The sequence below is a fragment of the Periplaneta americana genome, chromosome 1 (assembly GCF_040183065.1).
Source record: "Periplaneta americana isolate PAMFEO1 chromosome 1, P.americana_PAMFEO1_priV1, whole genome shotgun sequence".
Lineage (NCBI taxonomy): Eukaryota > Metazoa > Arthropoda > Insecta > Blattodea > Blattidae > Periplaneta > Periplaneta americana.
The window spans coordinates 47,278,126-47,292,893 of record NC_091117.1 but is presented as its reverse complement, the minus strand read 5'-3'; the positions used below and the strand labels follow the sequence as shown (position 1 = coordinate 47,292,893).

Here is a 14,768-nt window from a genome sequence, read left to right as displayed (position 1 = left end):
TTTAAGTACGATAAAATTTTCAATCTGGCTTCCTTTGGTACAGCAGGAAAGTCGAGAGAGTCATACAGTAGATTTCATCGTCGTGGTCATTATCATAATCATAATCTATGTCTTAGCTACTTGATCTTTGCCAGTGCTGAATTAAATCGTGTGATTTAACAAAATTTTGTCATTAAACTAAGAATATGCACGATCACTAACAGAAGCAATAAAATTTATACTACAGAGTAATTTAAAGGGTTGACTCAAACGGAACGTGCTCACAGAGAGATCTCATGGTCTAGAAAGTAACATGAGTCCGGACCGACCCTTGTAGCTGATTTCAGAGCCTTGTTCACTCTAGAGCACGATAGACTGGTAACTAAGATTTTTGTGGTTCTAATCCTGCCTGGGAAGGAAACTTTTTTTTGTTCCTTATTCAAATTTATTCCCAATACATTTTGATTGCTGGTAATGCACAACATTTATTTAAAAATTACATTTTTATCCTACAGCTTTTCTATTTTTCACAGAATGTAAATACATCCTTTAGGAACAAAATGTCACTTTTCCACATAATCTCCGTCCATTTCAACTGCCTTACGATACCTTGGAACAAGAGCCTGTATACCTGCGCGGTAAAAGTCTGGACCAACACGTCTGAGCCAGTCTTTAGCAGCATGCACGAGGGAGTCGCCATCTTCAAACCTCGTTCCGCGAAGGGATTCCTTTAGTCTACCAAAGAGATGTAATCACATGGTGCCAGATCAGGACTGTTCGCCGCCCTCTCGCCATCATCTGCGCACCTCGCGGACAAATTTAATTACATGCGACATCTCTACTGTTTTCTGCTTTCTTTAGACTCAAACGCATCTCACTAAATAGGCGGAGCAGTGTAATAATATTTTTGGTATAATAGATGCCTGTTATACCGATCGGGATGTGTAACATGGGATGTAGCTAGTTACGATTTTGCCACCATATTGGTTTTAACATTCGCTTATAAATTTTATATAATTTCTCGAAACCATAGATTGAGTTGGAGGACATTCTATGTCATTTGTCTATGGTATAGCCTATGAAGTGCCAGCAGTATTGTGTCGCCGGCTTAGTGATCGGCAATTAAAATGCGGTTAGAAGGTATAATGATTGTAATGGAATAATGTTTATAATAAAGTGCCGATACATGGATGATATGTCCACAGGCAAAATGTCCATTTTTTATGTCCACAGTCCAAATGTCCAGTTTCTTCTGTCCTTTACATTAAAGTCCATTAATTTATAGGTCCAGCTATTTAAAGTTCACTACATTACAGGTCTATTTGTACTTGTGCCCACAGATGGTTTGTCCATAATTTAAAAGGTTCACAAATCTGAAGTAATAACCAATTTAAAAAATCATCAGTCTGCTTTTAATATGATGGAAATAATACAGTCAACCAGGTATGCATTATTTTATAATTTTAATTGATTTATTAATAACTGATTGTCATTTTGGTCGTTCTGCAAATTTTCCATGAACTTCCATATGTTAGCATGGTGAGTTACTATACATTTTTTTTAAATTTGGAGTGCCATTATTGTATTAATTGTCCTTTGAGTCCCATTCAAGACTAGGTTATAAACATTCCAGACAGGCGGAAGAAAGCGAGGCGGCATCTCCCGTCTTCTACCTCTGGCAGACGAAGGTCCTTCCTATGTATAATGATAAATCTAATACTGATTCTCTACACCATCAGAAACTGCATCAAATGTATTCACAATATGATTCAGTGGTATGAAAAGTATGGACCTTAACTTTCGGATGTCATTTCTTCCTCTGTCATTTTCCCTGTTATTATAAGCAGCCTTTAATCCAAATTGAACAACATGACGCCAAATGGCCTGACAGAAGTGGAAAAGACAACCTTTTATTTCTGTTCTGTAAGATGTATTACGGACGTTATAATTAATTGACAGTAAAAGTCATTGTATATAATGTATATGGACAAAATTTCTTGCGGACATATTTGTTTGTGGATTAGATAGATTAGATTAGATAGATTAATTGATATTAGTTCGCAAAAGTACAAAACTTAATAATTTAACAAACAGATCTATATACAAAAGTAGTTATACATAGGCTAATAAATATACAATTTCCTAAGCTAATAAATTTATCGCAAATCTCAATAATTTATTGGTTCAAACTTGCACTTACGTCTGGTTTTAGTGCATGTTTAAACCAATCGTGATAACTATTAAGACTTTAAACCTTATTTATCTGCTCCTTTTCACAACTTGATTGTAATTTTTAGGTCTTATTATTTATTCGTAAATATGATCATATTACCCCATCCCTGGAAGCAATAGGTTGGCTTAAACTAGATAAGAAAAGAAATTTACATTCACTTCTCTTTCTCTTCGAAATCTTGAACGCTTCTATTCCTTCGTACCTGTCGTCTCGCTTCACTTACCTTTCTTCCCACCACAATCTGAACACACGCTCTCGCCATGAAACAATACTAACAATACCATCCCATCGCACCTCTTCATACTCATCCTCTTTCACAATAGCCCTGCCAAGACTCTGGAACTCGCTACCTGCTAGCATCAGGGACTGTCGAAATAAAATTCAATTCAAACGCAAACTTACTAGGCACTTGGTCAGTAATTGAGACTCGTTCAGACATGGTTTCTTGTAAATAGTTCTTTTAATCTACCACAAAATATCTCAATATCCGGTAATTTCATCACTATAGAATTTTGTTATTGTAGGTTTAATTTGTAATTTAGTAAATACAAAAATATTCTTTGTTCTTAACTTCTATGATAAAATGTCTAGCTTTCATTAATCAGGTATTCTTGTCGTACTTTAATTTTTATTGTAATTGTAATTGTAAATTTAATATTAATTGTAATCTTATTGTTCATGTTATAGTTGTAATCCCCTGGTAGAGGGGCAGAGAAGGCCTGACGGCCTTATCTCTACCAGGTTAAATAAATAAATCTAATCTAATCTAATCTACATAATAAGTTTGTGGATTAAATATCTATGGACGTTATGTTCAGTGGACAAAACGCTTATGGACATAACGTGATTATGGGCATTTTTTCGTTGGACTTGATGAAAAATGGACATAACTGCAGTGGACCAATCATCCTGGAACCAAAGTGTCAAGGAAAACCAGAGTACTAGTGCGAAGACATGAATCATAGCACCTCTGGTCACGGCGTATCTCGGTTATGATTAGTTTCGTTTCCTGTGGCAATAAGCCGTGAGCTGGTGAGGTGCGCCTGGACCAAAATAAATGAAACAGCAAACATAAAGTTGAACAGTAAAGAGGCCAGCCAGTGGAATCCACCACTGAGCGCCTCAGATGTACCGGAGTTCGGAGTTAAAGCGCGTACAAACACCAGCAACGTATATATGGCCATTAAAACCGGATTAGCACCGTTAATTCCCTTCTCATAGCCGCACCCCTCGGCTTGTGAGGGAGACAGTACGCCAGAAGTCCACTTCAAAAAGTTAGAACCACTTCCATTTGTGCTGATGACTTTCGGTTACCAAATTCCACTCTGTTAGAGAGCAACGTTTCCGACAATTTCCATATACACATTTAATGTGGTATTATTATTGTTACTGTTTTATTATGATTTTATTGTCATCATCTTTCATTCTTGACCACTAGTATAATTTGCTGGGCAAGTACTTCCTCAGGACCAGACCCGGGGGCTTTGATTTTATTCTGTGTCACATTCCGAAGACTATGAGCAGTTTCAAATAGAGTGGAATTTTTGTTTATTTGGAACATCCTTGGCTATCTGAAAAAAGTTAAAATTATCCGAAATTCGAATTTTAAAAAAATTTCTTGGCATGTAAACTACAACTTTCATGAACTGTTCGTTGATTAGAAAATTGAGCTTTTCAGTACACGTATCGAAAAATCTCTGGTGCAAGAGCAAGAGGTAAGATTTACTTCCCTGAAAATTTTTGAAATGTAAAGAGTAATATTAAACTATTACAGACCTATGTATTAAGATGTTTATCACTTTTAGTAACAAAAATTTCAAGTTTATAATTATTTATTTTGATGAGATAAACGAAATTCAACAGCTTTCATTTGATTTATTTATTTATTTATTTATTTATTTATTTATTTATTTATTTATTTATTTATTTATTTATTTATTTATTTATTTATTCATTCATTCCTCTGTCTGTCTGTCTGTCTGTCTGTCTACCTATCTATCTATCTATCTATCTATCTATCTATCTATCTATCTATCTATCTATCTATCTATCTATCTACCTATCTATCTATCTATCTATCTATCTATCTATTTGTTTGTTTATTTATTCACTTGCTATTTCCTTATTTACTTGCTTCTTTACTTGTTTGTTTCACTTTTATTTATTTATTTATTCACTTTTATTGTTTTATTATAATTTATTTATTTGCTCCTTTGTTCCTTCGTATATTCGTTCGCTCATTCATTCATTTATTATTTTATATATAATTTGTTTTACTGAGGGTGGGACAGAGGAATTTAACATTCCCATAAGAAATGTATGTATAAATATAATGAAGAAATAACTTAATCAGTCGGCCATGTTTAGAAATTAACATACTTTGGCAATTTGTAAAACAAGATAACATCATTAATGGTTGCTAAGTCAACGCGTGATATTCTCTTGTTTTACAAATTGTCAAAGCCTGCTAATTTATAAGCACGGCCCACTAATTGAATTATTTCTTTATTGTTTTTATGCATGGATTTCTTATGGAAATGTTAAATCTTTGCGTTCTACGCCCAGAAGGCATACGGTAGGCCTGTATATGATTATTATTGTAGCAAGTGAAATAATTGCATTGCAGTGGTACCACATATTAGTTGTGTCTCATTTGAGTTGTCAGTCCTGGAATGTGCTGTCACCTGAACAAAATCGTTACATCTAAACAAATGACAGAGAAATTCCAACAACGTGTTCAATGTATGTGTGTACTTGAAATATGTGAATATTCTGAGAAATGTTACAATAATTTTGTAGGCTGCTAGTTAAACAGTGGTTAGTTCAAACACATCTGCACTCATGCTATGAGTATGTTAATAGTCACCTTTGTCGCTTCATTTTTCATGTAGAAAGTGAACTTGATTAGTTTAATTTAGTTTAGTTTAGTTAGTATCTTCGTTTGTTTTTCAGTTTCTTAGTCACTAGTAATTTGTTTCTTTGCTTGTTATGTTCGTTTACTAAAGTTTAGGCCTACCTAAAGCAAGGAAATGCACTGTCATCTTTACTTTTTAACTTGCTCTAGAATATGCCATTCAGAAAGTCCAGGAAAGCAGAGAGGGTTTGCAATCGAACGCGTTACATCAGCTGACGTGAATATGTTAGGAGAAAATCCACGAACTTTTAGAAAAAACACGGGAAGCAAGTAAGGAGACAGGTTTGGAAGTAAACCCCGATAAAAAAAGATAGTATCTATATGACTATGTATCGTGACCAGAACATAATACGAAAAGAAAATATAAAAATTGGAAATGTAGGCTATCCTTTGAAGAGGTTGAAAAATTGAAGTACCTAGGATCGACAGTAACAAATAAAAAATGACACTCGAGAGGAAGTAAAATGCAGAATAAATATGGAAAATACCTGTTATTATTCGGTTGAGAAGCTTTTGTCATCCAGTCTGCTCTCAAAAGAGCTGAAAGTTAGAATTTATAAAACAGTTATATTACCGGTTGTTCTGTATGGTTGTGTAACTTAGACTCTCACCTTGAGAGAGGAAGAGTATTCGAGAATAAGGTGCCTAAGAAAATATTTGGGGCTAAGAGGGATGAAGTTACAGGAGAATGGAGAAAGTTACACAACACAGAACTGCACGCATTTTATTCTTCGCCTAACATAATTAGGAGCATTAAATCTAGACGTTTGAGATGGGCAGGGCATATAGCAAATTAAATAAAAATATTTACACAATACACATATCGTTATTTCCTGCCATTAAGAAGCTTGGCAACCCTACTGCTGTGACTAAGGGACGGAATGCTGCTATTTAGACCGAGTGCTTGTGTGTAAGTAAGCCGGCGATGCGCTGTTGCTAAACTATGCTGACTTTCAGCATAATTTTCTATTAAAATGCACTTGGTTGCAGAACGCATAATAGATTTATTTATTTATTTATTTATTTATTTATTTATTTATTTATTTATTTATTTATTTATTTATTTATTTATTTATTTATTTATTTATTTATTTATTTGTATGTTTGTTTGTTTGTTTGTTTATTTATTTATTTATTTATTTATTTATTTATTTATTTATTTATTTATTTATTTATTTATTTATTTATATTTAAATATACAGAATAAAGAATATGATTACAAACAAACAAGAGAAATAGAAATAAAATAATAGAAACAATATAAAACAGGAGATACAGTAGTATTAACAAAATTTGAGACCGAATGAGCAGCGCTCGTGTTCGGTCGCAGTTCAGATATAATATTAATAGGCCTATAAGAGAATATAAAATAAAATAAAATAGAATTAAAATTACAGTTACAGAAGTTATATAATACAATATCAATATAAGAGAAATATAGAAAATAAAAAAATAATAAAAATAAATAAGTAAAATAAAGTAGGAACTAAAATTTAAATTACCGCGGCACTGGAATTATATAATATAATATTAACACTAGAGAAGAAGAATAATATCGCACGTGAAAAGTAGGACTATATATATTTCAAAATTATAGAATACAAATATAATATAGGTTGATTAATTTATACACATAGGCTATAAATTTATTTAATCAAATTGAAGATATTAACACGTTTCTAATTTTCTTGTTATATGTTAGTGGGTTACATGTTAGAAGTTCTGGGTGTAATTTAGTTAAAGCATTGTATAACCGAGGGCCAAAATTAATGCTATGCTTTAGACCAGCAGATGTGAGACATTTAGGTTCTACTAATGTTAAATTAATATTTCGTCTTGTGTCATAATTATGTTTCTGTAATACAAACTTATTACGATTTTTATGATAACATTTTAACAGCGTATACTTATAAATTTCTTCAATATTAAATACATTAAATTCAGAATAAATTAATTTAGTTGGATAATCGAAACGTTTCTTCAAACAAATTTTAATTATTCGTTTTTGTAGTAAATTTAACGGACTAAGATTAATTTTTGTACTTCCACCCCAAACAATTATACCATATTGAATGATAGACTGAATAATGGCCAAATAAACATTTCGTAGAACTCTAATGGGTAAGTAGCATCGAAGATTAACGAATTTATAAATTGTTTTACGAAGTCTCTTACAAAGATAAGTAATGTGATGAGGCCATTTTAAATTCTGATCAATAATGATACCCAGATATTTGACATACATTCTTTCAATGGTGGACATTTACAACCTTTGGGATCTAAACAATTTTCACGAATATGATCGCGAATATGATGGTAGGGACTGGATTAATCTTGCAGAGGGACCGATGGCGGATATTACGCCTACATCATTATTTATTTGTCAGTTTTTTTGTTATTCGGTCAGGTAATCTATTAGTTTGTTATTTGTTTGTGTACAGACATTTGTTTATCTACTTGTTTTTGTGTTAATTGGCGTCTTTGTCTCTTAGTCTTTCTGTTAGTTATTGCATAATTCTTATTTTAATCAGGTTTACAAAATAACTACCTAGCCTACATTTGTTGGAACAATCTGTTGTGTCAAAGAGATTATGGTTCTTTTCACTGAAATAGAGAAAGCCTTCGTCGCAATTATAATACCATTCTATTGAATTGTTTGTAGCAGAGGAAGAGAGATTCCAGCGCCTATGTAAAGTGTTCTCAAGTTTCGCTGCTGTTCTCTCATACACTCCAGGTCCACGTCCCGTCAAAGCCGGCCTTACTCATTAGCAATTGATAAATTATTATAAAAGTGTCATTCACTGCGGCTGCCTTGCAACATGAAAACAAATTGCACCTCATTTATCTGCCTGTCTTCTGTATTTGTGTTTCGGGGCGAAATCATAGTAATGACCAAACATATATCAGCTGCATGTCCCAATTGTTCAAACACGTAGTCCACTAGTGGTAACAAAATAATCTTGTTATGGAATCGTTTTGTCTATTTCATGATATCTGACAGTTGCAGTTTGTTATGTAACGCTGCCGACAGAATTGTAGCCCAAATCAACATCAATTTGTGTGTTTCTTCACATGGCTACATTTTAATGCACAAGTGTCGGTCCATACGAAAACTGAGATTAATAAATTGTGCGTTATCGTTTATACTCTTGTTCATTTTTAAGAGAATACAAAAAAAATGCAGTGTAGTTAATTTTAAAATATGCAGAGTGGAAGTGAAGTAATCCTGCAGATTTTTAGAGCGCATAGCTCGTGTTGTATGTAACAAATAACTGTAATATCCAGGGCCGGGAATTTATAGAGATCGCGAAAATAACGACCAATTAGATATACAATAGATATTTACTAATCTTTACGAATTAAACGATTCTGATTAATAATATGCGGATAAAACAATCGCGACAAATCGCGAAATAGAGTTCTAATAGCGAAATATGAGCACATTCGAGAATTTATTACTATTGCGTCGTTTTATAGAGAATTCCATATTCTGAGTTTTTTTCGGATTTTTTTCTCACTTGAATTTGTTATATAATCAAGTAGGCTACATTACATGGTATTCCAGGTATTCTACATTAGTGAACTCAAAAGACGGAGAATTCAATATTTGACTAATAATTTGAAAGTGTTAATTTGAGGCTGCAAGTTTTCTTTCGTTTTTAATGAATGTGTGTTAAATACAGTCTCAATCCAACAAATATTGTCTATTGGCCATATCGCACCTTTAACAGAATCCAATGAACCTTTAATGTTAATTATTTGGAAAGTAATATTCATACTGAATTAATACTCCAATTCCAAAATTTCCATCTATCTCCAACAATATCTGCCGATCCAATATTAAAAAACACAAATGATAAAATTAGTCTCCATAAATACCTGCCCCTAGTAAAGTGTGAATTGGAACTGAAGGTAGAAAGACGACGAGGTATTCAAATTCACTGTGGCAGTAAAAAACATACAGCACATTTGCTATTGTTTCTTGCTGTAAGAGATGCAGATTCTAATTGTAATCATTCGCAGTTTTTCATTGATTTGCGCTTAATCATGATAAGTGACAATATTGTAAAGAGGTTTCAGTTACATAATCTCAGAATGTACATTTTTGTCATTGTAATAGTAGTTATTTAAATAAATAGGTGTAAATTGTCGTTGTATATAGGGTGATTCACGAGGATTTACCGTCCCTTGCGGAACTTATTTCCGAAGACATTCTGAGCATAAAAGTCATATAAACATGTGTCCTAATCTCAATATTTTCAGAGTTACACTAATTTAAAGTTGTTAGTAAAATACGTTCTTTCTTTAGTTTTAAAGGTAAAAAATATTAAAAATAGAGAATGAACTATTCACAAGTGTCATTTATTTAATTGGCTAGTGTTCTGAAGCTAAAAATGTGTTATTAATTGCTTTGTACAGATTTTGTTTTTCAATTTTTAACTAAAAATTACATCATTCTTACGCACTTATCACAAAAATTGTTACAAATCATACGAATTTAGGAACTTGATTCTTTACATCCTAATGTACAATCTTAATGAATTTACAAGAGTGGCGTGATTTGTGACAATTGTTGTGATAAATGTAGCTATATGAAAATGTAATTTTGTTGATAAAAATCGAAAAAAAAAATCTGTACGACGCAACTATGGAATTCACAACACTTTTCTAGTTTCAGAATATTAGCTAATTAAATAAATGATAGTCCTGAATAGTTCATTCTTTATCTGTAATATTCTTTTACCCTTAAACCTCAACAATAATGGTATTTTACAAACAATTTCAAATTAGCATAATTCTGAAAATATTGAGATTAGGACAAATGTTTATATGACATTTTTTGCTCAGAATTTCTTCGGAAATAAGCTCTGAAAGGGATGGTAAATCCTCGTGAATGACCCTGTATATGTATAAAACTTCTATTGTATATTTATTATCAGATTATTAATTTTGAAATAAAATTGTAGTCAATGGAAGGGCCAACATATTTGTTCAAAACGTTTCGGTTGCGCAAACCATTAAAATTAAGTTGCAGTATTGTCATGATATACTCCATTATTTATATTCATCGTAGACCTACTGTACCGCCACTTATGCAGTGGACGCCAGACATTTGAATTCCTTCCGTACAAGGCTATATTTCTCGATAAATTCAGTGTGACAAAAATGCTAAGTCTGGTCATCATCAACATCCTTGGCGCTACTATTCATCTCTGAATCTGGGCCTCCTCAAGAACTCTCCTCCACCTGTCCTGATCCAACGCAATCATTCTCCAGTTCCTCATTCTTAATGATACAACATCCCCATTCACTCCATCTATCCACCTCAATCTTGGCTTTCCTCTCTCAATCTGGCCACCCATTTGTATTGTAATTATTTTTCTTGGGATTTCTTCATCTTTCATCCCCATTAGATGTCCTGCCCACCTCAATCTGGATATCTTGATGTATTTACTGATATCAGGATTCTTAAAGAGTGTATACAGCTCTTGGTTGTACCACAGTCTGGTATATGCAGTCACGAAGCTTGAGTTGTTGAGGGTACTTGAAACAATAGACTGTGCAGGTACTATTTCGCATTGTCTGTGATAAGGCGATAGTAGCGATCCTAGTGGTTAGCAACTATCTATGGATGAATATTTCCTACGTATTGAGCTTCGTGACTGTATATACTAGACTATAGTTGTACCTCTTCCTCCATATGCCATTCTCACATATTGGCCCATAAGTCCTTTATGGTATCTTCCTTTCAAAAGAGAGGAGGTCATACTCATTCGTTTTACTAATAGTCCATGTTTCAGATGCGTATGTGCGAATTGGCCTTGTCAGAGTTTTATATATCTGTATCTTTATAGTTCATAAAAGGATAAAATCAGCAGTAAAAAAGGTCGAATTTATCAGTGACAGGTTATCATATTTAGTACTTAAGGGTAGATGGTGCGACATCATAGTTATAAATGCTCACGCCCCTACAGAAGAGAAAGACGACCATATAAAGAATAGCTTCTATGAGGAATTGGAACATACTTTTGATCAGTTCCCTAGATATCACATGAAAATTTTATTGGGGGATTTCAATGCTAAAGTAGGACGGGAGGATATTTTTAGACCAACTATTGGAAAAGAGAGCCTACACGCAATTAGTACTGACAATGGAGTTAGATTAGTCAACTTTGCCACATCGAAAAATTTAATTGTCAAAAGTACAACATTCCCCCATAAGGATATACATAAATATACTTGGACTTCTCCAGATGGATTGACACACAACCAAATAGATCACATCTTGATAGATAAACGGAGACATACTAGTATAGTAGATATTCGAACTTTCAGGGGTGCAGACTGTAATTCTGACCATTATTTGGTGATTGGAGAATTAAGAGAAAGATTATCAGTAGCCAAGCGAGTAGAGCAGCAAGTTAATATTACTAAATTCAATATTTTGAAATTAAAGGACGAGGAAGCTAAGCAAAATTATCAGGTCGAAATTTCGAATAGGTTTGCCACTTTAGAAAGTTCCGACGAAGTTGAGAAAGAATTAGATGTTAATAGCGTGTGGGAAAATATCAGAGATAGTATCAAAATTGCAGCTGAGCAGAGCATAGGTTATTATGAAACTAAGAAAAAGAAACCGTGGTTTGATGAAGATTGTTGCATGGTAGTAGAAAGAAGGAAACAGGCAAAATTGAAATTCTTACAGGATCCAGTTGAGGAGAAGAGAGATAATTATTTCAATGAAAGACGGGAAGCAAGTCGTACACTTAGGAATAAAAAGAGAGGTTACTTGAAGGAAAAACTGAATGAGGTAGAAACAAATAGTAAGAATAAAAACATTCGAGATTTATATAAGGGTATAAAGGAATTTAAGAACGGATATCAGCCAAGGGTAAACGTAATCAAGGATGAGAATGGTGACTTGCTTGCAGACTCTCCATCAATCCTAAACAGATGGAAAAACTATTTTGCGCAACTACTATATGTACATAGGCCAAATAGAAATGATCGGGACGAAATTGAAATACAAACTGCTGAGCCATTTATACCCGAACCCACACTTTCAGAAGTCAAAATTGCGATAGAAAATCTGAAAAAGTACAAGTCTCCAGGTATCGATCAAATTCCAGCAGAATTAATACAAGAGGGTGGAAGTGCATTATATAGCGAAATTTATAAACTTGTACTTGCTATTTGGGAAAAGGAAATTGTACCAGAACAATGGAAGGAGTCCATAATTGTACCTATTTTTAAAAAGGGGGACAAAACCAACTGTGGTAACTTTCGAGGAATATCACTTTTGTTGACGTCGTACAAAATTTTGTCCAATATTCTTTTGAGAAGATTAACTCCGTACGTAGATGAAATTATTGGGGATCATCAGTGCGGTTTTCGGCGTAATAGATCGACTATTGATCAGATTTTTTGTATTCGACAGATAATGGAGAAAAAATGGGAGTATAAGGGTACAGTACATCAGTTATTCATAGATTTCAAAAAGGCATATGACTCGATTAAGAGGGAAGTATTATATGATATTCTTATTGAATTTGGTATTCCCAAGAAATTAGTTCGATTAATTAAAATGTGTCTCAGTGAAACATACAGCAGAGTCCGTATAGGTCAGTTTCTATCTGATGCTTTTCCAATTCACTGCGGGCTAAAGCAGGGAGATGCACTATCACCTTTACTTTTTAACTTCGCGCTTGAATATGCCATTAGGAAAGTTCAGGATAACAGGCAGGGTTTGGAATTGAACGGGTTACATCAGCTTCTTGTCTATGCGGATGACGTGAATATGTTAGGAGAAAATACACAAACGATTAGGGAAAACACGGAAATTTTATTTGAAGCAAGTAGAGCGATCGGTTTGGAAGTAAATCCCGAAAAGACAAAGCATATGATTATGTCTCGTGACCAGAATATTGTACGAAATGGAAATATAAAAATTGGAGATTTATCCTTCGAAGAGGTGGAAAAATTCAAATATCTTGGAGAACCAGTAACAAATATAAATGACACTCGGGAGGAAATTAAACGCAGAATAAATATGGGAAATGCGTGTTATTATTCGGTTGAGAAGCTCTTATCATCCAGTCTGCTGTCCAAAAATCTGAAAGTTAGAATTTATAAAACAATTATATTACCGGTTCTTCTGTATGGTTGTGAAACTTGGACTCTTACTCTGAGAGAGGAACATAGGTTCAGGGTGTTTGAGAATAAGGTGCTTAGGAAAATATTTGGGGCTAAGCGGGATGAAGTTACAGAAGAATGGAGAAAGTTACACAACACAGAACTGCACGCGTTGTATTCTTCACCTGACATAATTAGGAACATTAAATCCAGACGTTTGAGATGGGCAGGGCATGTAGCACGTATGGGCGAATCCAGAAATGCATATAGAATGTTAGTTGGGAGACCGGAGGGAAAAAGACCTTTAGGGAGGCCGAGACGTAGATGGGAGGATAATATTAAAATGGATTTGAGGGAGGTTGGGTATGATGATAGAGACTGGATTAATCTTGCACAGGATAGGGACCGCTGGCGGGCTTATGTGAGGGCGGCAATGAACCTTCGGGTTCCTTAAAAGCCATTTGTAAGTAAGTTTGTAAGTAAGTAAGTATCTTTATAGATCTCAGTAGAACGTGAGATAAAATAAGTACCATTGCAATAATTGAAAGTGTTTGTTAGTGTTATTTTATTTCATCTCTGAGAACATATTATTATAAGTGAGGTTATTTCTATGAATGTAACGTTATATGAGAGAAGTGACAATGTAAGGTTCCTATTGCCACAAAATATTTATATACCAGGTATTAATCGAAATATGTTAAGTGAGGCATTCGCTTTCAATCAAGAGTTGACATCCGAAGATCTTTAGATTTATCAGTGAGAGAGGTATCCAGAAATGCTGTTTCAAATGGAGACTGCCGTCTTCCAAGAATTTGGCAACGTTTTGTTGACATGGCAGGAGACTATATTTGCAGTAGGCCTATGTAATGTCAAAAGTAACCTAAATAAATTTAGTGTGAAACAGTAACTATGTTGCCATTACTTTTCGAATGTCCTAATATTATACATCCTTGTTCAAACGACAACCAGCGGTGAAAACTTGTCAGTTATAAGGCAATTCGGAACCTTGGATTGTGAATTTCCTACATGTTGTGATATGCAGCTGTCTATGAGTAAGAGAACGACCCGGATAACTGCACAGCTTTGCCTCCCGGCTCTTCTTTAGCAGAAACATCCTCATGTCATCTTCGAGGCCCGCACAAAGACGAACAAAGGCTGTGCCAACTCGGGGAACCTGGAGTGGAGGATGAAGAACTACAGGCGCCAAAAGCATGTTTCCGGGATGACGGAGGGCGCAGGGGCCAACGCTTCCGGTTCGAGATACCGAAGAAGCGTCCGGATAGGCCCGAAGTTCCGATGGACTCTCAGAAAAGGAGCTAGGGTCCGCAGAGACGTCAAAGAAGGGAGCAGGAATCTCAGGGACCGAGAAGAGTATGCTCGGTACCGTAGGGACGTCAGGGAAGCTACAAAGTACATTGAAACTGCAATAGTCATCGACAAGGCTATGGTGAGTGAGTGCGTTCTCCCTTATTCGTCCACTGAGTTAATTGTAATGAATTTATACCGTCTGTC

At 34.3% G+C, this 14,768-nt stretch overlaps 1 protein-coding gene across 1 annotated transcript in view; it reads left to right on the top strand.

Annotated features, from left to right (window-relative positions):
* mmd (disintegrin and metalloproteinase domain-containing protein mind-meld) overlaps nucleotides 1–14,768 on the top strand; it is a 1,174,763-nt gene that overhangs the window by 986,818 nt on the left and 173,177 nt on the right. The window contains exon 7 of the mRNA XM_069819516.1: nucleotides 14,362–14,703. Coding sequence (XP_069675617.1) covers nucleotides 14,362–14,703 — 342 coding nt within the window. The remainder of the gene's footprint in view (nucleotides 1–14,361; nucleotides 14,704–14,768) is intronic.